Here is a 23,851-nt window from a genome sequence, read left to right on the forward strand (position 1 = left end):
GCTCAGGGATGACACCATCATTTGAGGTGATGCTGGGTGTTTCTGGGTGCAGTTTGGCCCTGTAAGTTTGGCCTAAGATGGTAGGGATTGGACTTTGGCAAAAGGGCAGAATCCAGGCTGAGACCAGCACAGAGCTGTGCAGACAAAAGCACACAGAAAATGGGGGAAGCAGCAGCTTCATGATCCCTCCATGAGCACCATTAGCAGAGCATCAAAAAAAAAAAAAAAGCCGCCACAGGGAGAATCCATGCACCAAGGAGACCTTTCCAACACCTCTTGTGGGCCCAATGCAGGCTTGGCTGATGAGGAGAAAACCCTCCCCAGCTCACAAGCTGTCCCCCAGGGAAGCCCTCAAGGTCAGGAGGGGCAGGAATGGGGACCTGCTGGAGGGAATCCAGAGGAGGCCATGAGGATGCTCAGAGGGCTGGAGCCCCTCTGTTAGGAAGAGAGAATGAGACCTGGGGTGGTTCAGCCTGGAGAAGGGAAAGCTCTGGGGAGACCTCACTGCAGCCTTCCAGTGTTTGTAGAGAGCTTTCAAAACAGAGCAACAGAGGCCTTTTACATGGGCAGGTAGTGATGGGGAAAGGCTGCTGGGTACTGGATGCACTGGAACTGGTTGTCCAGAGAAGTTGTGGCTGCCCCATCCCTGAAAATGCTCAAGACCAGGTTGGATTGGGCTTTGAGCAACCTGGTGCAGTGGAAAGTGTCCCTGCCCATAGGAGGGGGTCAAACCTGGATGATCCTTGAAATTTCTTGGCACCACAAACCCCATTGCAGTTTGGAAGAGACAACCAGGCTTGTCTACAGGACATGCAAGAGTCACAGGCTCAGCCTTTGGCAGACACTGAAGTGCTTTTTGAGGACTTTCACCTTAGCCACAGAAGGAGATTGACATGGAAGGATGATGGCACTGTGCCCTAGATGGAGAGGTTGCATTCTTCCAGCACTGCATTCCCTCATTCTCCCAGCACTGCATTTCCTTGTCCTGAGTGCTGCAGCACACAGGCTGCATGGTGCTATCCTGTGCTGCTGCTGCTGCCTAATTGGATCAAACTGGCTCTGATTGCATTTAGGAGCTGATAAATGGCATATCTGAAAGCCACTGGCGCGTTACAGCCAAAGTGTCTCTTGCTGTAGGGAGTTAATTAGAGCCAAGGCTATAAAGCTCTTTTTGCTGCTGTGGAACTCAGCTTTTGGGGGCAGCTGGAGGCATCATCTGAATGGAAACAATCTGAGGAGCCCACACAGGCTTGCTTTCATTTAGAAGCAGAGTTATCACAGCAGTCCCAATAACCCGTGAAGCTGAAATGTGAAACCTTGCTCAGAGCTTGTCTAGAGCTCATCACCAAAGCAGGTTTCACTGGAGTCCGTTGACTCCCTGACTCTTATATTTTTGGTGACAGTCCTTGGTTTCCACTGCATTTTTTCTGCAAGAGTATCATTGGTCTAGGATGTTGGACACAGAGGGGAAAGGCAAGGTTAGAAGATTATGAAGAAGCTGTGAGAGTCAAATGAGCTTGAGGTATGTTCATACGAAAAACAAAAAAGCCATTTCAACCCTTCAATCCATCTTTTTGGTGAATCCCCTTCTCCCAAGGCTCCCTTGCCCCATGACAGCACCAGAGACAGCACCAGAGATTTGTGAATGTGAACTGGGATCACCATGAACCCACCTCAAATGCAAAGTGCAGGGGCAGACAGACACCAGCCCTGGGCTGTGAGGAGCAAGAAGGCTCCTGGGTCCTCCCTGGGTGCCAGGGGATGTGCAGGAGCCCTGTGGTAGAATGCACAGCATCCCCAGTGCCCTGGAGAAGGCTGCCCAGCCCCAGCCATGTGCTGTCTGCCACAGCTCTGCTCCCCTGGGACACACAAGGGGTGAGCTGGGCACCTCACCCCTGTGGCCATGGGGATGGACTCAGTCCCTCTGGAAACTCCCCGTGGCTTGGTACAGATAAGTTCCTCTCCCATCTCCATCACCCTGCTTCACACATCATGAAAGAAGACAGATGACTGCTGTTCTCACTCCAGACAGCCCATCACCTCCTCTGAGTGACTCTTCACTTTTATTCACACGGATCCAGGCTCATGAAATGCAAACCAAGTGCCTTGGGTCATTCCCTGCCCAGACCCATGACACCTCTGCAGGGTCTGTAATTGCTGTTCCAGGCAGCTGCTGCTCATCTCAGCAGATATCATCTTCCTGCCTCCAGAAATGTGTTTTATCATTCCTGCTCTCCAAACTGAAACAAAACCTTTTCCCCAGAACATGGAAATATAACAGAATAAAACATTCTTGCACAAACCCAGCCTCCTGGGCTAGACTGGCACTGTTGATGTGAACTTTAGCTCTGCCATTTTCCTGCAGGTAGTGACAGAGGAAGGACAGATGGCTGGGAGAGAGTTGATGGACTTCTGTCCCCCCAGCTACAAGTCTGCCTGGAAGGGTGGCTGTGCCCTCAGCAGAAAGCACATCCAGGAAAAGGGGAGCTCTGCTGGGTGAGTCACTAGATGCACTAACTCTGTGCGGTGCTTTCTCCTCTGCCACCAAATCCTTGTGTGACCTTAGCCACATCACTTCATCTCCTGGCACATCCAGTTCCCCACATCCAAAACATCCCTTTTGCCTGTTTATTTCCACGCAGACTCCCAAGTTTTGCTGGAACAGCTTCCTGCCATGCTTTGCACCTACAGATGCCAACACCTCTGGGTCCCTGCATCAGTCTGGGCACTGATGTAGTAAAACCCAGACTGCCTGGCTTTCAAATGCCCTTAAAAATGTGAGGATCAAGATATATGCCCTTACTCCCTTTTATTTCCTCCACCTGCTGCTGCTACCTTTTTCCCTGTGGGAATAATGAGGCAAAATATTTCATACAGAATGGGCTCTCTCCTTTTCTCTCCTCAGCACTTAGCACCTGCCCATTAATGAATGTACACCCTGCACATTGACTGGGGCTGGTGCTGAATTGAACTTTGAATGCCTTTTCAGTGCCATAGCCTAGTTAATAATTACTTCTATGACTCACTCAACTCCATGCTGCTGGAGCACCATTAGGAGAATTGACAGCAAAATAACAGAAACATTAAACCTAATGATTTTGCGAGTGTTAAAGTGCTCCCAGTGTCACCAAAGAAGAGCCTTTCCCTCTGGCAGTTGTCTCTCCCACTCCCAGGGGGTGGTTTTTTCCCATCCCTGGCATCACAGAGGCACATCAGCTGGCTGGTCCTTTGAGTTTTGGCAGCAGGAGCGTGGGGTGCCCACGTGTGCCATGTGTGCACAGGCAGAGACCAGCCCCATTTCAGAATAGAATCATGGAAGCTGCTGGGCTGGAAGGGACATTAAACATCAGCCAGTTCCAGCCCTGCTGCCATGGGCCACCCACCACACTGGGTTGCTCAGGGTTCCATCCAGCCTGGCCTCAAGCACCTCCAGGGATGGGGCATCCACAGCTTCCCTGAGCAACCTGTTCCTGTTCCTCATCACCTTCTGAGTAAGGAATTGCTTCTTAACATCTAAATCTCCCCTCTTTTAGTTTTAAAAGTGGTTTTATAAAACCACTTCCACCCTGTTCTATCGCTATCTGCCTGTGTAAAAGGTTGCTCTGACAACTTTGTTCCCAACCAGCAAGCTCTTTGACAAGTTCAGTTAAGTGTGGTCTGGCATCTTCCCACTGCCCCATAATCCTGGACTGCCCCTCCACCAACCAAGCCCTGCCCAGAGCCCACAGGCTCACTGTCAGCTTGCCTAAATCCTCAGGGAAAACACACTCCTGGGTTTTCCTCTGTGTCACAGGGACAGAGGGTTACCCCCACCTTGCTGATGGGTGGCTGGTAACTAATGGTGGTAGTTACTACCATTATCACAAAGCTTTTTGAATGTGGCAACAAACCTGAGAGGTTTAATAAGAGACTTTGGTTCAAAAGGAGTTTCCCCCGCTGTTATTCCCCAAAGCAAAACTGTTTCTGTGAAGTAGGCCATTTCCTTTTCTTTTAAGAGGAAAAATTCAATTTCTCTTCTCTTTTTTGTTCGCCAGTTCCTCCTCTTTGCCTTCATTGCCACAAATTCCCTAATCTCGTTATTTTTGCGTGTTGGAAAAGTGTAATCATCCCAGCCATGAAATCGAAGACAACAGCATCACTTCCAGGGAGGTGACTTAAGTCAGAGGAATTAATTTTCCCAGCAGACAGCTCTTATTTAGAACAAATGTGATTTTCAGAACTGAAGCTATGTATTTAATGAGGCTCTATGAAAACATATGTAGCCCAGAGCTGCTGGGAAATTCAGCCCTGTGCCAGAGAAATGCATCGAGTCAGGAGAACAACATCCAGCAGGATCATTCAGTCAGTTCATCCCTCAGTTCCCTGCAGAGAAAAGCCATCTCTGTGCTGCTGACCCTCAGAGATTGCTGCCCTGAACAAGGGAATCTACGTGCATTTATTGGGTGTCTGAATCTGGCCCACCCAAAAGGTGTATTTGGAGGTTTAATCAGGAAAAGGAAGCCAGCCCACACGAGCAGGTGGATCTCCACACAACACAGGATTAAGGCATGGGAGTCCTGGCCCTGGGTTGTGGCAGATGTTGAGAGTTGTGGGTTTATTCTTACCCTGGGAAAAGCTGAGCTCCTCCTTTTCAGCCTTGTGCCTCATTTTCCTTTCTTACCTGTCGTCATTCTCTTCACCCAGAGCAGGAACTGCCCTACTGGCACCCACACAGCAAAACACCAGGGGCATGGAGGGGGCTGCTGGACATTCTGCATGGTGTCAGACCACATTCAGAGAGATTTCCAGAGGTTTATGGCTATGAAAATCCATTTATCCAGCAAGAACACAGCAAAAGTTTTGGGGCAGTTGGTGTTTTCAGACAAAGGATGAGAAAGCAAAGCCATTTGTAGAACACCATGTGGGATGAAGCAGGAAAGGGAGCCTCAGGGAGCTTTCTGTGCTCTGCTGCCTGGGCTCACCTCTCTGGAGCAAACAGCTCTGCCACTCCCAGGTGCAGCTGTAGCTGCCAGATAAAGGTTATTTTTCTCCAGTGAACTCCATGGCCCTGGGAAAGGCTCCCAGAAAACAGCTCTGGCTACTGATTTGCACAAGCAGCCTTGGGGTACAGGCAGCAGTGGTGTGCCCACCCCTGAGTGAGCTGCAGAAGCCAGATCCCCTGGGTTTGTACGTGTAAAATCTGCCTCCAAATGGAGACTGCAGAGACCTGGAGACAGCAAATGGGAAAAAGCAGCAGCTGCTTGCCATGGGGGAAGGAGGATCAGCTCCTAATGATAGCATCATGTTTGCCTGGCTCAGCTGGAGATGAAAAGATGAACTATAGATCAAACTGATTTCTCATGCCAAGGTAACAACAGAGAGGGATTTGTCTCCAAAAGAAGCATCTTTTCTGCCTACATACCAGGAAAAGAAATAATTTTTCTGTCTGAATTTATAACTTCATCAAATATCCATCTGGCACCAGGCCAGAGCACTATGTATGAAGTTGTATTTGCTGTCACAGCAGATGGATGTGAGAAACTCCAGTGAAGATTTCAGCAGGAGAAACCCACTGTGATATCTTGGGGAGGGTACACAGATCCTCAGAGGCATGGCTCATTAGAAGCACTGGGAAATCTGCCTTTTTGGATTTGATTGAAAACAGGGGGTCTGATAAGGAGCTGTAGTCCCCAAGCTGCCTTTGAAGTTTGTGGAGACAGAGTTCAGCAAGGTCTTTTTTTAGGGGTGCCTGGAGGATTGAGTAATAGGGCAGCACTCAAGCGTTTGGATCGGAAATTTCATCTGGAACCTGGGAAGTTTATTTCCTGGCAAAAGCATCATGAGAACCAGTGTATTCTCAGGACAGGCCAATTTCAAGAAATCAAAATTTCCAGATGACTTTGGGCTCCCTGGAAAAACTCCTGGGGACTCTGTGTGCGTGAATGCCCTGAAAAACATCATCTGTCCTCCCAGGCTGACACTGTCTGTGCTCTGAGGCTCCAAACCAGCTCAGTGTGTGCAGGTTCTGCAGGGACAGCCTCAGGGTGATGATGATGATGATGATGATGATGATGAGTAGCAGGAGATCTGCTGGTGGAAACAGTGAAATCTGCTCTGCCCAGGCTGTGTAAATGAGATGACCAGAGGTGTGGGAAGGAGCCTGTGTGGAGCCATCCTTGCTGACCAGCCCTGGTGGCTCAGCTGCTTTCTGCAGCCCGGCTGAGCCCTGGTCACCTCCTTGCTGGAGCCCTCTGGGGCAGCAGAAACCCCCAGGCTGGCCACCACTGCATGGGGTCAATCTCCAAAGACCTTCAAATTCATTTCAAAATTAAAGGAGCCAAGCTCCTGGCTTCCTTGGGAAGTGTGTGAGAGCAAACTGTGCAAGAGAGCAGCAGGGAGCTGCCCCATGTCCTTGGTGCATTCAGAGGGCTGTGCTGCTGGAGAGGATGGATCTCTGCTGGGGCTTCACATCACCCTGGGGACTTGTGGCAGGGCCACCCCAAAGGGGGAGCTCCTTGGGGTCATCAGTCTGGAATCCAGGAGTTTTAAAGAAATTCTCAAACCTCCCCTAGAGCAGGTTGTGGTGGGGCTGCTGGCAGTGCCTGAGGGTCTCTCCCAGTGCTGAAAGCTCAGCTGAGCTGACAGCATCTGACAGTGTGAGAAAAACAGCCTCTCAACCCTTAAATTGAGCACATTTGCCATGGACTCAATAGAGACTAATGACATAAAAGCTCATTTTATTTTTTTTTAACAGAGAGACTCTGCAAATGGAAATTTCACATTTTCATGGATGTTTTTGCTCTTTCAGGGATTTTTTTTCCCCCTCTTCCTTTCCTTATGCAAGGAAAATGCCCAGTTTCTTGCACAAGACAGACCTGGAAGGTTTGTACTTTGCTGTGGACTTGGGAGTCCTGCAAAAGAATGGCTGTGCAGGAGCTTTCATGGAGCTCCTCAATCAAAATCAGAGGAATAAGGCAGAGAGAAGTAAGGGCTCCTGGGCAAAGGTGAGCATTTCACAGGAGGGAAGGATGGAAGGAATCAGCCAGCTCAGCCCATTGAAAGAAAAACTCTAGGAGACCTGCAGCAAACCTAAAATATTTCAGGGATAAAAATTTCCAGGAGGTTAAAAGGTATCTTGGTTAAAAACCATTGTTAGTACAAGGATAAAAGGAAATAAACCAGCCACAGATAAATTTGGGCTGGAAGTAAGAAAATGCTAATTACATTTCATAGAATGTTTCTGGTTTATTCTTCCAGATGGAAAGAGAAGCTGAGGTTAGTGCAGAGCAGCTGCTGTGGCAGGAATGCTACAGGCTGCAAGTCCAGGAGGATGGCAGTGGATGCTCAGCAAACTCTCCTCCGTGCTTTCCTCTCTGGCCCCACTTTTAAAAAGGAAAAACCTTTCCAGGGAGTTTTTCCTAACGGCCAAAAAAATAAAAAAAACCTTTCTGCAGGGAAAAGGTTTTCATTTTACACACATTGTCAGTGGAGCCTTCTCAGCCAGCTAATTTCTCAGGTCTTTAACCAGCCAGGCTGCCTGGAATGGAGAGATTTCCTCTCATCTCAAATCACTTGGCTGCACATGGAGGAGAAGCCCTTTGACGAGGTGAATTTGCAAGGCTCTCAAATCCTCTTTATTCTCCCTGTGCCATCCCTCCTTGACTCATCTCCAGGAGACCATGTTGGGCTAAGCCCAGAACAGGCACAGAAAGGTGACAGCACCAATCCCAGGCACACAGGCACACACAGGTACAGCTCCCTCCCCTGCACCATAAATTAAATATCATCTCTACCCAGGGCTGGCGAGGATCAGCTGAAATAATCCAGCGCAGTCCTCTCTGATTCAGAGACACTGAATCAGAGCAGCCCACAGTCCTCACCCACCCCAGCCCACAGCCCTACTCCTCCTGTGTCCCTGAGATCCCAGAGGCCCAGAGTTCACATCTGGCCTGTCCAGGTGCCCAGCTGGGGGTTAAACACACACCCAAAAAAGGCTGAATTTGGTTATTGCCCTGTTAGTCAAAGCAATGATAGTGGGAGTGTGCAGTGGGACTAGTGTTTAGGCAATCAGGTTTTCAAGGAAAAGTGGGGAAAAATTCTTAGGGACACTTTTTCCTTGCAGCTGCTTGTGCTCTCTGGGAAAACAAGCAGGAGAGTGAGGAGCATGAGGCAAAATGCACACAGACAGGATTGGGGCACACACACACTCTGGGCATACAGGAGGAGGTGGCTGTTAGAATGAAAAGGCAGACAGGCCAAGTGCTTTCTGAGTGCAATTATTTTAATGTGTCTCTCTTTTCCAAATTCCACACTGCACACACAGAAACAGCAATTTTTATAAAAAGACTCACACTAGAAATGCTGACTTGGAGAACCAGGAACTCTCCTTATCTCCCACTACACAAGGAGGCACAAAATTCACAACATCAGGCACAGCTGACCATGGGGGTGAGCAGACAGACAGACATGGGAATTACAAAAGACTGAAGAAGGCAAGAGCAGGAAGGCAGAGGATGCTCTCATGGCCACCGCGCTGGGCAGGCAGGTGTGGGTCACAGCTTGGGGGCACACCCACCTCACCAGGGCATCACTGGTGGGCACACCCACCTCACCAGGGCATCACTGGTGGGCACACCCACCTCACCAGGGCATCAGCATCTCCCTGCTCCTGCCCCTCTGCCTGCCCAGGCACCATCTCTGCTGGTTGTCCTCTCTTGGTCAGGCATTGCATTATCCACCTCTGGTAGCATTTCACAGGGCAGCTGTGATGAGGAGTGATTCCAGGGTGCTCTCCAGTCCTGGCTTTCTGGACTTCAGCAATCAAAGAAAGGAATTGTGTGGTTATCACTTGATTTTACTAATTTTTTGGCTCCGAGTGCTCAAAGATAACCATATTCACACGGGAAATGTCTCTAAAAGAGTTCCAAGCTGTTGTATGCTAGTGAGGCCAGCAAGCTGAGAATCAAGCCTACACCAGCAAGCTGTTCTGCTTAATTGCTACAGCACTCATGGGCAGGCAAAACTCAAGGGAGCCTTTCCTCAGCACAGCAGTTCCTGCATTCCTGGGACCGTGCTGGGGGCAGAAAGTGCTCATTTCTTCCCCAAGAAAATGAGCACTAAGGGAGATCCCACAGGGCTCAGGCTGTGCAGACCCATCCAGCTCAGAGCAATCTCCAGATTCAGGTGTGCCAATGCCAGCCCTGCTCCTTGGCAATGCTCATCCCTACAGCAGCTTTCCATGGAGCTGGAGCAGGTGTTTGCCCTCTCACAGCTCAAATCAATGACTTGCCCAGGACCTGGAGGCTGTACCAAAGACCTGAACCCACATATACCCAGCCCTACACAAACACCCTCCTCCCAAACCTGCCTCTTCTCCTCCTAATCAGTGCAGACCCACCCTACTAAAATCAAGATGTGGAGAAGGAGCTGTTGGAGGCAGCAAACTGCTGGAGGGCTCAAGGACTCACATTACAACTCTTTGGTTAACCTTTTATCAAGGAATTACTTCAACCTCATCCTAGCTGGGCTCATGCAGGGACCTTGAGCTGCCCAGGGGCTCCCAGAGCAGCCAGGGCCCCTCCTGCATGGCCTGTACAGCACCAGGGCTTTTCTCTCCACAGGGCTGCCTCTCCACAGAGGTACCTGGCGGCCAAGGGGAGCCTTGGCCATGCCACAGCCCCTCCCTCTCCTCCAGCACTTCCCCTTCAGCCCTCCCATCTCTCTCTACATGGATTTCTGATGGCTAAAGCCTCAGGGCTGTGCTGTCCTCAGCCAAACAAGCAGCTGCTGCTGGGCTGAATGGGAAGAGTTTCCTCCCCTCTGGCTACAGGAGATGTAAAGTTCTGTAAGAGAGAGATGGAGGGAACATGACATGGAAAACATCTCAGAAAACCCGAGGGGTGGTGAGGCCATGGGCTGTTTGCTGACCCTTCTAACCTGGGAAATTTGAGCCATCAAAGGGAGGTAGGAGGATGCAGGATGAAAAGAAGCCAAAGTGTGCAACTCTCTGCTGCAGGATCACAAATGATGGGAGTTGACAGACAGTCAAGACGCAAATGGATTATTTCATGGGGGAGAAATCCATTCAGGGCTGCTACATACAGGCACCACTTCCAGCTCAGGAAGCTCCTAAGCAATAGCACATTGGAAGCTGGGAAAGCACTTCTGGCAAGCAGCATCCTGGTTTTCCCCTGTCCTTATGTTCCTCTCCAGACCTTGCTCTCAGCTTTGTCAGAAACTGGATCCTGGGCTGGCTGGGCCCCTGTAGTGATGTGGTATGGTCCAGATGATTTCCTTGTCATTCAAAGTACCAAAAACCTCATTTCAGATATAGAGTTACCATAAACAGAGGAACCTGTGCAGCCATTCCTACTCAAGATCCACTCTCTTGGTGCTGCCTCCCCACATACGAGTCCTGCCTAGCAGTGCTGTCCTTCCCCACACTGAACAGGAGTCAGAGCAAAGCCCATCAGCACAGCACTGTGCTCCCAGCCAGAGTCCCCCAGAGAAGAACACAAACCCTTTGCAGCATTATTCCATCAGGTTAGGGTCTTTCTGAGGCAGAGGGAACAGCTCTTGATAAATTCTCTTGGAATTTGCTTGGAACAGCTCTTGATAAATTCTCTTCTGCAAACTCATCCCACTGCTCTGCAAGCCCATGAGCACCCTGAGCAGCCAATTTCCTGCAGCAAGGATCCACTCCTGGGCAATGGATCTCACAGTCACCATCTTCCAGCACAGCTGTTCTGAAGCCCATACTCTCATCTACCCCCTGCCCTGAGGCATGTCCCAGGCCAGCCTTCCACAAAAATATGGGAAGAATGTTGCCTAGTACTCCATATATAATCACGGCCCAAAAATTTAATTTGCAGGCTCCTGTTAGTCTCTGGTTACCCCAGGAGCTTATCCCCAAGGATCCAGCCTGACTGATCTTCCAAGAAATACACTGAGAGGAGTAGCACAGCTGCAGCTCAAGCTCATTAACATGAGAGGAAAATACCAGCGCTGATTGTGACCCTTGTGGTTCCTTCTCTTAGAATGGGCAGTAAAATCACCCAAATGAGGGCAGGATAGGGCGAGAATTTTCAACAGAGGAGAGATGGTTTCACACTGCTTTTTTAGTAGCAAAGACATAGCTTTGTCCCTACTGCCAAAAAGTCTGGCACTAAAAATGCTGAAATCTTCTTGTGACTGAGTGGCAGCAAGCTGTAATTTACTGCATTCCTGCTTCTTTTATGTCCAAGAATTGCTTCACTTCTGAGAAGAAAGAGCTGTCATTTGTCAGTCCCATGTAGCCTCTCCTTCCAACTGTCACATTATATCAGACAAATTAATTCATTCCCCTCTTCTGTGTGCTCCCCAAAAATGGCAGCGTATTTCCAGGAACCGAGATCATCTTTTCACAGCAGCATCGTTATCAGTTTTCTTTTTAAAACTGTATAATGGGCATGTTTCAGCAAAAAATCTGGGTTATTTTTCTTTCTGCTGTTGCATCCATCTCCCTTAAAGTGGTTCAGAGAGACCTGACTGACTGCTGGCTTTCCACAAGCACCTTCCCCACGCCTCTGACTGATAGCACAATTCCAGCCCACCCATGGCAGCGTTTGGCTGGCTGCTGACAAAAGCTTTGCCCGGGTTTAGGATGTGGCCAGGTCCCTGGGCAGGTTGAGCTGTATGGCCTCTCCCCCTGTGGAGTATTTGGCCACTGGCCCGTTGCCTTCCATGGTGAAGAGTTTGCAAGCCTTGGCGTTCTCGTGAACCGGGGTGGACTTTTTGGAGGAGATGGGGGAATTGGTGGGGCTCAGCTGGACAGCAGTGGTGTCCTGCACCGTGTGCTCACTGGTTTCAATTTCAAAGGCTGTGTTGCCAGGTTTGATGAGCCCAATGTTAGAACCTGGTTTGGATTTCCTGGCCCCGTGGGCCGGGGGCCTCCGGCTGCAGATGCAGCAGGCACCGAAGAACGTGAAGGCCACCACCAGCAGGATGGGCCCGATGATGATGGGAGGGTTGTTCACAGGGAGGAAGGTCCCAAAGGCAAATGCTCCCACTAAGGTGATGTTGATCCCTGCTAGCATGATGCAGAGTCCACAGGCACAGCAGAGAGCAGGGGAGGGGAGGCCCTGGGGCCGAGTCTTCTTCTGGGTGGGTTTTTGGGGCAAAGAGGCGCTGCTCTTTTCACTGAACATGCTGGGAAGAGTCTTGGAGGTCACCTCAGTCCTCACAGGGTGAATGCTGTGTTGGGAAGGCTGTTTCCAGTCTCCTGTTGCCTCGAAATCCTGGAGAGGAATGAAGAAGCAGCTATTAGGGCAATGAACAAAAGCACATTTCCCCCGCCATTCCTGGTGACCAGCATCTTCTCCAGGTCTGCTTGTGCCAGAAACTAAGCCCAAATCCAAGCCTGCTTTCAAGGCTGAACTTGACCACCCTGACTGTGATGGTCACATGTGGTCACTCTCAGGCTGGAGCACTGAGCCCAGTGTGCTCCATGTCCTTTGCTCTCCATGTGGATGATGCCCAAGTGAATCTGAGTGTGCCATGGCCAGAGCCTGTGCCATAGCTGGTCTCACAGGGTTTGTCACCACCCAAAATAACAGAGTCCAGGACTGCCCAAACACCCCTCACTGCAGTACTGGTGATGTATTTTTGAATGGGTAATGGTCCCAGTTGTGGCAGAAAGGGGGACAATTTGCTCCATGTCTCAGTTCTCCAATAATTGAAATGAGCCATCCAGGTTGCCTTTCCAGCCAGTGGGGAATAAAAGGTCCCAGAAGATGACCCGGAGAATCCCCCAGAAATATCTGTTCTGGGAGGCTGAGCTGACCACAGAGGCAACCCTGGAGATCCCTCGAGCAGGTAAGACTTGGATGCTCAGTGATACAAAAGCCATCAGTTACACAAGTCTGTAATAAAATGGAGCAAATGTGGGTGTTTTGTCAGCTAGACCATGCTTTGTACCATGCATCTCACCATCTTTGGTGTGATCACAGGAGACCCCACAGAAGGGGACTGGGAATCTTGCTTGCCTCAGCAGCCATAACCCAAACTTCAACAAGCCTTGAGCAGTATCAACCCCAGGATGGAGGCTCATGGAAACTGAGATGCTGAAGCTGAAAAAGAGCCTGTGTGGGGATCTGTCTAGGACCCAAGACAGTAACACAGCCCTGACTGACAGTAGCAGCTTCTCCATGGAGGAGATTATTGGATGTGATGAGAGCTGGATTTGTGTTTGCCGTACTTGCTGGGAAGTCAAATTGCCAGAAGCCAATTTGTCAGCAGTTTGCTGGTGATGTCTTTGATTTTACAGGCAGGAGAGCATTTCTCTTCCCAGCCAGATTGCAAACAATAGCAGTCTGCTCTTCCTTCCTCTCCTGCCTAGCTCCCTAGCTTCTTCCCTCCTCTCCTGTCAAATCCCTTTCAAAAGTGTTGTCAGCAAAAAACTGATACCACTCAGTTTCTATGGCAAGAGCCAAGGATCTCTGTTGTGCTATCAACACTCTGAAGCCACTAAATTAAACAAAAACCAAAACAAACAAAGCCAAAACAAAACAACCCCCCAAAACCAAACAAAAACACAAAAACCCAAACAAAACCACCAAACAAACAAACAAAAACCAACAACAAATAATAAGCCATCACCCATCACACTGACACACACCAGTGGGATCAGCCGGGCATTTCCAACATCTTTCCTAGGTTATAAAATTTTCTGGCACCTCCAGCTGAGGCAAAACTCTCTGCTGCTCTGTCAGGTGTCATATCTCATTTCCTTGGCTTGGGCTTTTGTTTAGACCTGTATGTGTGCAGCAGTCAACTTTCAGCAGAGTTCCTATTCAGTGAGGCAGCTGGAGCTGACAGGGGCAGGATTAAATCCTTCCTCATCTGGGGATGCCTGGCTGGGGAGAGGTGTCTCAGCAGGCTGAGATTTTTCAGGATACTGAGAGAGCGTGAGAGAGAAAGGGCATTTTCTCCATCAGCTAGGCTAACACACATCCATGTTTGCCTAGCAGTGTCCTTTTGTTCTGCCTGGGAACCCTGGCATGCTGATGGGAGCTGGAGCCCTGATTCTTCCTCCTTCACCAGCTCTGGACCAGCAGCAAGATAGCTTCTGGTTAAAAACACATTTTTGCACTGTTTGCAGACCAGCCCAAACCTTTAGCACACAGAGGCTGCAGACACCCCAGTGTGGCTCTTCCCCTTGGTTTGCCCCACATTCTCCCACTGTAAAATACCCACCAGGGAACTGCGTGGCTGCTCGTGGTTTAAAAACATCACAGATTCACTCCATCAGCTTCCTTCCTCCTGGCTTCTCACACTCACCTGCTTCCAGTCTGAAGGAATTCTCCCTCCTGGAAGAGCCAGGCAGCTGGGCTCCAGCAGGACACTAAACACTCCAGCTGCTTCTGCTCTTAGGCAAAGCATCACCAGAGGTCTGGCTGCCCCTGAGATTTTCAAGAGGAACTTCAACCTGTTGCCCATCCCGTCTGTCAGTGGGCACCTGTAGCCACTCCAAAGAGACCCTGTGGTTTCTGGCTGGTTTCAAGGCTGCAGAGAGATCACCCAGCATGGTCCCTCATAGCTCATTTTCTCTGCCTGGCAATTTTTGTTCATCATTACAGACCCCTGAGCACAGGGGCTGAAGCTTGTCACACCCTCTCTACAGCTGCACCAGAAGTGTTCTGGCTATGCTATGTCCAAGGCAAAACTTCTTTCCCCCTGCCTTTGCCTGCAGCATCTACATGGGGTAATGGATCTTTATCAGCAGAAAACAATGGAATCACTGGAGATTCCTGCCTGGAACCTCTCCCATCAGGCTGGGGGCAGGAGATCTTGGAATTCAAGCATGATTGCAGAACATAATTCCAGAACATGATCTGCACACACACCACAGGGTAACTCACAGTATAGAGAGATGTTTGGACTGGGAACACCTAGAAGGTAGATCAGTGGTTGCTTTTGTCCTCATCTCCATATGAAACATCAGGGATTGCCCACAAGGAACTCCTGTTAGACCACCAGATGACATGGGGCTGAGAAAGCCAACAGAGCAGTGGAGGATAAAGCAAAAAAGAAACCAAAGCCACAGAATGCCTTACGCTATCCTCTACCTAACAAGGCCCCATGACAACATAAAGTCCTTCTTTATTCTGATTGTCATGTACAACAGGAGCATCTCTCCTCTTCTGTCATCTCCTAAAGCCCAGGCTGATGCTTCTCCACCCCCTTTTAGGCACAAGGATGGGCTGATGTGGGTCAGCTTCCACTGCTGACCTGCCTGAGGGTATCTGGCAGCTTTTACCTTTCACTACAGTGAAATCAATGGCTTAAAAAATTACCAACTTTTCAGCCAAATTATTCTAATTAAAACTGATGACCAACTTCTGTTCCATCAGGAGTGGAAAAGTTCTCTTTGGGCTCTTTGTTTGAAACAGGTTCTTTTCTTATCAGTTAGAGTGTAGGTTTCTTGTACAAACAATATTTCAGCATGAAATGCACTACTGCAAGCACTGCTGTGCAAAAATAAAAGCTGCACACTCAAGCCGGCATGATGGAAATCCAGAGGCTACAATGATTCCTTCCAGGGGAATAGCCACCCCTCCCTGTCCTCTCAGGGGGACAAAGGCAGACTTTCACCCATATCTCTGAGAGTTCCTAGAGCTTGAAGGTCATGCTGACATATTCAGCCAGCATTTTAGGAGCATTGTTTAAAGCCACAGCAGCAGCACCAGCAGCATGTACAGCCAAGCACGCTTCCCTCTTAGTTGTAGTGGAGAGAAATTGAGCTGTCATCCTTCCACACCGCCTCAGTGCAGCAGCACAATGAAAATATTTGACAGACCACAGATGAGTCCCCTTTCCAGAGGTGTGATGGCACAGAAAAATAATGACAGTGATCAGCAAACTGGAATTGCAGTCAGACAGCTACAACCACCCCACACACAGGCAGGCTCACAAACACGCAGGCACGCAACATTCAGCTGCCAGGAGAAGCACAAGACTTTTTTTTTTTTTCTTTCCTGGGCAAACTGCTGGGAAAGTCTCTGTCAGGGCCAGAGAGAGCCTGGGTGTGCGGAAGGGGAGGACGCTTACCTGGGCTGGAGCGCGGAGCCAGGGAAGGCGCTGGAGGGAGCGGCTGCCCGGGGTCTCAGCCTCACCCTTCGCTCGGGGATGCCAAAGCCATGGCTCGTCCCAGCAGAACCGGGGCTGGCAGCCCAGCTGTGCGCTGCAGGCAGGGGGATCTCACATCCCTCCTCCCCTCTTGTCACCGAGCTCAGGAAACTTTGCTGGGGTGTCAGGCGGGCAGTCCCCGGCAGAGCTCAGAGAGCTCCGCCGCTTTCCCCCCACTTTCTCCCTTGCCCTCGGAGGACGATGCTGCTCTCCCTAGGCAGATGGGTGCTCAGCCGCAGCATCCCTGCCCCGCCGCATCCTCTGCTGCCTCCTCCTCCTCCTCCCGCAGCCCGCGGTGCCCGGGAGGCTCAGCCCACCGCCCACCGCTGTCCGGCACCGCTCATCCTCGCCCCGCTGCTTCTCCTTCTTCCTTTTCTACTTCAAGGCTGCAGCTCCCGCCCCCTTCAGCTGACAGAGGTGCCCGAAGCAGAACAGCCCCTTTTTCCCCCAGGGAGAGGAAAAACCCGGGAGCGCATCCCTGCCGAGGGTCAGCCCCGGGGCGGGGAGCGGAGCAGAGAGGGAGACACCGCCGGGTGCCGAGGAACAGCGTGCGGGCTCGCCGGTGCTGCAGCCAGGCACGGATCCCTCCAAGGTTTGAAACGCACGTAACGAGAAATTAAATAAAAAAATACAACCGGTGTTCGGTGCCTTTGGACGGTGGGGGGATGCCGGAGGGAGGAGTGCGGGGGTGAGTTCATGCTGGGCGCCGGCAGTGAGAGGTGCCACGTCCGGAGCGTGGGAAGCCGCTATAAACAAATAAAAATAGATAGAGATAGATAGATAGATAGATAGATAGATAGATAGATAGATAGATAGATAGAAAGTCCCCAGATGCAAAACTAATGTCTCAAACGAGGGGGTGAGTCCATGCTGGGCGGCCGGCAGTGAGAGGTGCAACGTCCAGAGTGTGGGGAGCTGCTATAAATAAATAAATAAATAAATAAATAAATAAATAAATAAATATATTATAGATAGATAGATAGATAGATAGATAGATAGATAGATAAAAAGTCCCCAGATGCAAAACTAATGTTTCAAACAAAGGATCAGATCTACGATGCACTTCGAGGTAGTTGGTCTAAAACCACGCCTCATGCTAGACCCTGTGTTAAGCACAGCCTAACTCCATATTAAGGGGCCAATCTCTGTCTGTCTGCAGAGCTGGTGAGCACAGGGGACATGGCAAACTGCAGCTGTGCACTGGATGGAATAGAGATCATTCTCCCAGAGCTTAAGATGGGTTGACACTCAGCTGTCCTCGTCTGCTCCCCCTGCTCCCACTGCTGTAACCAGCCTGGCTGCTGCCAGTGACAGTGAGCACAGGCTCTTCTCCAATTTATTGCTGAAGAATCCTCTATGAACCAGGCTGAAGATCACTGAACATCAATCATGCCCCCCTCTCTTTCAGATTGTTGCTTTCATGAGGGAGAGAGAGAGGAGAAAGGTAACAGAGGCAGTGAGAAACAAAGGTCAAAGAGAGAAATCACTGAGGAGGAATGAACACTTCTCTCTGTTCTCTGGGCACCACTTCAGCCTGAGGATTCTTAATACAGCAGCATCCTCTACTGCACCATACTGCATTTTACTTTACAGGTCGTCCTAGAAATTCAGGAAAAAACAAACTTCACAGAAAGGAGTTCAGTCTCTGCTGAGGAAGACAGCTCTGTTTTCTCCTTTGCTTGAGCAATGCCAACAGCACACAGCATGGCTTGAGCAAGAGGGCAGGAGGATATCAGAAAACCAGCACTGCTCAGATGTGTTGACTGCCTGGGCTTACAGACAGAAATGACTGGGAAATCTCATTTCAGACCTTTCCAGAGATGCAGTGTCTCCTCTAGGGATTCCCCGGACCTGTAACATGAAGTTCAAAATGTCTCAGTGTACTCAACCCTACCAGAAAAGTGATGTGAGAGTGTACAATGGAAGATTTTGTGGAGAAAACCTCCCCCTGGCACCTCTGAGAGAGACAGCTCCACGTGTGGCAGACCTGGTGTTCAGTGTTCCTGCCTGTTGCTGGGTGCAGAACAGGAGTGGCTGAACCCGCTCCTGGTGTGACACCCCGGAGTCCAGCAGGAGCACTCCAATAATCCCTGTTTATGTAGGAACTGTGGCTGTCAGAGGGGAAGAGACTGCCAGGGTCATTGATTTGAGCCCACTGCTCTCACATTGTGTAACAGCATTCATAAAGCTCAGGCTCCAAAGGGGCCAATTAATACTGAACGACCTGTCAGTTGTGCCCTAATTGCACAAAGCAGTGATGAAGAAGGCTGCTCCTGCTTCCCTTTGCTTGTTGCAAGACTCTCCCTCACACTTTCTTCTTAATGCCCCATAAGCCCCCCAAAAAGGCTTTAGAAATAAAAAAAAGTTACATTTTTTGGGCTCCACTGAAGTAGTAATTCTGTATTTTGCATATGTGGCCCTGACAACTGGCAGACTGCATTCATGTGATTAAAACAACTGCTAATTCAAGAACTAAAATTAAAGGCTAGATTTCCCACTGGTATAAATCAGAGCAGATTCATTTCCTTGCAGAGCTTTGATAGCTCATGAGCATTCATGATTTGCCAAGGGGTTTCTGCCAGACTCATGGTTTCTAGCTTCAAACTTGCCAGGGACTGGGGAGCCCTGCCTTTTTTAGAGGAAAGATCCCAACCCTGTGCTAACTAGAAATAATATTCCTCTGGGAGAAACTGTTTGTTCCCAGCTTCTGCTGAATTCAGAGATTAACTGAAGTCAGAAATTTCTGAATGTGAGGAAGCATTGCCTGCTTGTCTTTTCCCACTGTCAGTTCCTGACTCGTTTCAGCCCTAAGAAATCTGTCTCAGGCACTCTTGCACCCACCAAGGCTGGGCTTTGGTGCCACCACATCCTGCCCTGAAGCAGGTCAGCATGGTGAGTGCCACAACAGGAAGCCCTTAGACTTCACACTGCTTATGAGAGGTTTTCCTCCATGGCTGAAAAAAAGGTGGGAAGGGTGGGAATGTTCCTTAGAGCTTTCAAAGTGTTTTGGATGGGGCTGATCCTCGAGGGAAAGCACAGAAGCAGAACAGCAGCAGGCCAGCAGCCTGACCCCTCAGCACAACAGGAGCAGGGTGCAGAGCCCATCCTGCTGCCTGCTGAACCATGCCCATCACAGAGAGAGCACTGGGAGCTTGTGTCCCTTAATTAGATCATTAGACAAAGGTCACTGCAGAAACCTCCCCCTGCAGATTTCCACGAGCTCTCCAGATCTGGCACCTCTCTGTGAGTTTGCAGTTTAATTGCCTCTTAAGGGGAGGAAATGCCAGGCTGAAGCTGCTGTTGCTCCAAACCAACTCTAAATGCCATCATGTCTGTGGGAAAGTTTGCACTACATCAGGATCCTCAGTGGCTCATGGTTCTTTGCTGCCTCTGAAACACAGAAGAGGCAGGGGCCAATTTCTGCAATGTTTATCTGTCTATAGCATCAAAAAGGAGGCAAAAAAATGTAGTATTTGTCATTCCTAGAGGCAGCTGTGAAATTGCTATGCAGAAGATTTAAACCCATGAAGGACACACCTCCTTGTACATTGTGTAATTAAAATCACAGGACTCTGCTGTGGACAGCACCAGTATTAATGTGCTCAGACCTAGAACACAGACACAGCTGGACCTGTCAAACACAACAGACCAGCTGCAGCTCCAGGCACACCATGTTATCACTGGGAAGGACCTGGGGAGGAGAACATGCTCTAGGTTTGCCACTGTCCTAATCTGTGACACTGGCAGCTGTTGAGGGAGAATAATAGGTACCACTAGCCTGACATTCAGCATCACTAAAGCTCTGCCTTTACCCTCTGACCTGCTGGTCTACCAGAACACTTCTGTGGTTTATTATGTTTTTTTTTAATAATCTGGAGATAGTTTTTCCCCATCACACAAACAAACAAACAAACAAATGAACTAAACAGGCTTCCAGAATTCCAAACATGTTTCTCCTTCCTGTGACATCTTCTCACAACTCTGAAAGATTAGTGGACAGGAAACATCTGTGCAATTGGCTGCCCTGTTACACAAACAGCTCAGTAGTTTTTTATAAAGCTTTCTCAAACAGGAGGAAATCAGTGGGTCAGTTATCAGCCAGGGGCAAATGTTTTTAATTACCTTGCAGGGAGGATTATGTCTATTCTGTTTAGCTCTCAAAGGTCTCTACTGACAGCCTAATTAGCAAGCAGCATCACTGGAAGAGGAGGCCTGAATTACGTGGTTTTACTCACCCAGGAGGCCAACACCCAGTTGATCCTCCTCTGTCACATCATGGCTCTCTCTGCCAGCCAGTTCACACCAAAGGGCACCTGATCTGGAAGAGACAGATCCACACACTGGGCCCATCAGCAGCTCGACTTCATCATTTCAAATGCTGTTCATCAGGCACTTCAGTGTTACACCTTCTTTATAAGAAGGGTTGGTAGAGATTTTAGTTGAAGGACTGTTTGTTCCTCATAAACTGAAATCAGAGTGTGCTTCACATCTTAGAGATTATACATTGGATGCTACATATCACATATTATAACAGTTTTCCTTATTTTTCCCTTCTTCTCCAGGAATAATACACAAACACATCTGACCTGTGTTTGGGTACCACCACAAGAGCCACTGATGCACATGGGAACAGAGCCAGGCCCCAAACATGAGCATCAGGTGAGCAAGGAGCTGTCCTTCCAAGAGGATTTGTACTCTGCTCTTGGGAGTATGCCTCAGGTGAATTTGAAGACATTCCTGGGGATGGGATTCAGGTGGCATCACAAACCAGCACTGGAATTTTGATGATGAAGAAAAGCCAAGATGATGGGATCTGAGATAAAGCAATAACCATTCTTGGGGCTGAGCCCTACACACAGGGAAAGGCCAGCCAGCTGTGCCACTTTCTGACTATGGATGATGGACCATGGGAGTGCATCATCCACTTGGGAACCAATTCCACCCCAGGATCCATTATTCTGCCCACAGAGTTTTCCTGTCTGTCCAGGCACTCCAGTACCCCTTTGAGCAAGGCCTGACTGCAAACGTGCTCTCAAGTGCCTCAGATGCAGATATGTTCACTTCTCTCATCCCTGTGGGGAAAAGCAGCCACATGGTTTAGATGATTTAGACCAACAGAATCCATTTCCCAGTGGAAGCAGGTTAAGATGCTATGAGTAAAATGAGGGATCATCACTTTCCACATTCAAACTGTCCCTGGACATGGAGACCAAACCCCCTTTGGAACAGATCTGCTGCTTTGTGAGCCAACAAAAAGAAACTGAATTTGTTCCTGTTATATCCACCTGATGGTCAACTTGCAGCATGCCAGACCACAAGAGATGCTAATTACCAGCAGCACAAATCACATTGCTCTTGCCACGTTGGATTCCTGGAAAATCTTGCTTTGAGGGACGTCAGACTCAACATCATGAACAGATGGTGTTTCTGTCTGAGGAGGAGACATGTCCTTGATCAGTCTGTCACTGCTTAGGGCGCTGACATTTTTGTTTCTCATCCAACAGTCTTCACCCAAGGGCTGAGGCTTTACAAGGCAGCCCAGAGTCTCCAAGGATGCTTAGGACCTGGAAATAAAGGCAGAAAAGCAATGTCAGGGTGACAGAGTCCATGTCCCTTCAAAATATCTAACAGCTTGGGCCAGGTGTCATCTCTTATAAGTTTTTGTGGTTTCAAAACATCATGGACCCCCCATGGCCTGATCTGCAGTACAACAGTAGAGCACTCCTCAAGGTGAGTCCTTAACTCTTCAGCACAGCAAAATGGGCAAGAATTAAGAGACAATTAAAGATCAGAATTAGAAGTCATTATGTGAAGGTCTGAAAAGCTTTTCAGTGAGTATCTTATCTCCTCGGCTGTGGGGTGCATTAAGAACCTGACTGCTCTGATCCTTCTGGGGCTTATCCAGATCCCACAGAACTTCATGGAAGTGGTTGCAGTGATTTCAGCAGGCTGTGAACAAGGTCTGTAGGGTGCTGTCCTGTGAGTATTTACCCTCTGGCAGAGAGCAGATGTCTGCCACCCCAGTATGGGATATCAAGTTATCCCATGACAAAGCCCAGGTCATTAATCACATCCTTCAGTGAAGTGGTTGTAAGGTCATCACGTCAGACCCTGCCTAGCACCATTGTGCCTGCACAAGTTTTATTTTACACAGAGGCCAGGGAAGCATCTGTTTAAAGCACTTGACTCCAGCTCATTAGCTCTGCCACAAAGCCTCTCTCCTAACACATTTCATCTTTCTGCCTCTCAGTTCCAACATCGCCCTCCCAGCATCATCAGTGGACACGGTGAGCAGCTTCTCCTCTCCCTGCAAGTGCCTGCTCTCAGGAGGGATTCAGGCCTCAGACACCACAGACCACAGGTCCTGGTTTGGTCTCTGGCACACACAGAGAAGCAGAGCCCCCTCAAGTCCCCACAACCACCCACAGGTCCATGGGGAGCCACTGCTCCCCACGGGTTTGAGATGCGCTGCATATGGTACCTGTGCAGCCAATGCCTTCAAGAGCAGGATCCAGAGAAGGAAAAGAAATCCCATAATAGTTATGTGCTATGAAAACTATGGCAGCTCATACATGATTAACTGAGCAGGCTCTGGTGTCAGATCCTCAGCAGAAAGCAGCACTGGGATCTGATAACTCTTGCAGAGTTTTATCTACAGTAGCTGAAGAGAGAGGTGAGGTGCCCCAAGGCAGACAGGTTCTGGCTCCTGGAAAGAGCAGTCACCTCTTCTTTCAAGCAACAGGCACTCAGCAGAGGCTCCTGTTCCACCACACCACTTAGAGAGGGATGGGGTCCATAAACCAGTGAGTTAAACAAACCCTCTTCTTAATGGCTGCTGTTGGTTTCCATGCTGACTTGCCTCTCTCAGCCCTTCTCAGGACCTGACCCAGCACACTCCCATCCCTTTCCCATTAGGGGCTGAGCTGTGTTAGCAGCACCATGCACCAATTTCACTGTGCTTGGCACAGGCTGGGAGCCCACACAGAGGCAGCTCTGGAGGTTCAGCTAACGAAGGACACCTCATTAGGTACCTCAGGGAGAGCTTTCAGCTGATGTGCTTCCCTTTGCACCCAAGGCACAGGCCTGGGGCATTCTCAGGGAGTGCTGGAAGGAGCCTGCTCATGACTGCTGCCTCATTAAGTGCAGTAGCTCAGAGACTTGCCACATCTTTACAATAAAGTCTGTAAATTATTGAGCATTTCCCTTATTGCTCCTTTCTTCTCCCTTAGCAAGTTTTCTAGCCTAGCCATCACCTTGCTGTCATCTTTCCTCCCATGGAATTCCTGTGAGTGTCCCCAGCCTTGGCCCTCTGCTCCCCCAGCTCCCAGGCTGCCCACAAGAGTAGTCAGCACTGCTTTGGCAGGGCAGAAGCTCCTCAGGTGGTCTCCAGCATCTTCTCCAAGGCCTCCAACCTCCTGACGAGCTTCACCTTACCAAGGGGCCCCCATCTTCTCTGTCTCCAGGCTTTTTCCACCACATCACCCACAAGGATGTTCAGGCCATCCCCAGGCACAGAAGGATCACTGGCTCACCTGGGTGTTTGTCACATTTAACCCCATTTTATTAAATCAGAGGCAAATGCTCTCCCCATCCCTACCTCACCCAGGAGGGATCTTTTGCTGCCTCCCCTACGTGCCCAAATAGGCACAATTTGGTGCTGACTGGATTGAAAGTGCTCTGGCACTTCCCTGTGAGATTTCCTGCTCGC

At 49.6% G+C, this 23,851-nt stretch overlaps 1 protein-coding gene across 2 annotated transcripts; it reads right to left on the reverse strand.

The window, feature by feature from the left end:
• Window positions 1-6,699: 6,699 nt before the first annotated feature.
• On the reverse strand, window positions 6,700-16,584 carry TMEM275 (transmembrane protein 275). 2 transcript variants are annotated; one of them, XM_071436659.1, is made up of 3 exons: window positions 16,066-16,584; window positions 8,619-12,254; window positions 6,700-8,554 (listed from the first exon to the last, which is right to left on the reverse strand). In XM_071436659.1, exon 2 carries the CDS (start codon window positions 12,162-12,164, stop codon window positions 11,616-11,618), a length of 549 nt encoding a protein of 182 aa, XP_071292760.1. In that variant the 5' UTR covers window positions 12,165-12,254; window positions 16,066-16,584; the 3' UTR covers window positions 6,700-8,554; window positions 8,619-11,615. The 2 variants fall into 2 exon arrangements, with proteins under 2 accessions (XP_071292760.1, XP_071292761.1); XM_071436660.1 differs by having other exon boundaries at window positions 8,587-12,254.
• Window positions 16,585-23,851: the final 7,267 nt, after the last annotated feature.

This window comes from Agelaius tricolor, unplaced genomic scaffold, assembly GCF_023055355.1.
Source record: "Agelaius tricolor isolate 1412-34295 unplaced genomic scaffold, bAgeTri1.0.p SCAF_11, whole genome shotgun sequence".
In the NCBI taxonomy this organism is placed as follows: domain Eukaryota; kingdom Metazoa; phylum Chordata; class Aves; order Passeriformes; family Icteridae; genus Agelaius; species Agelaius tricolor.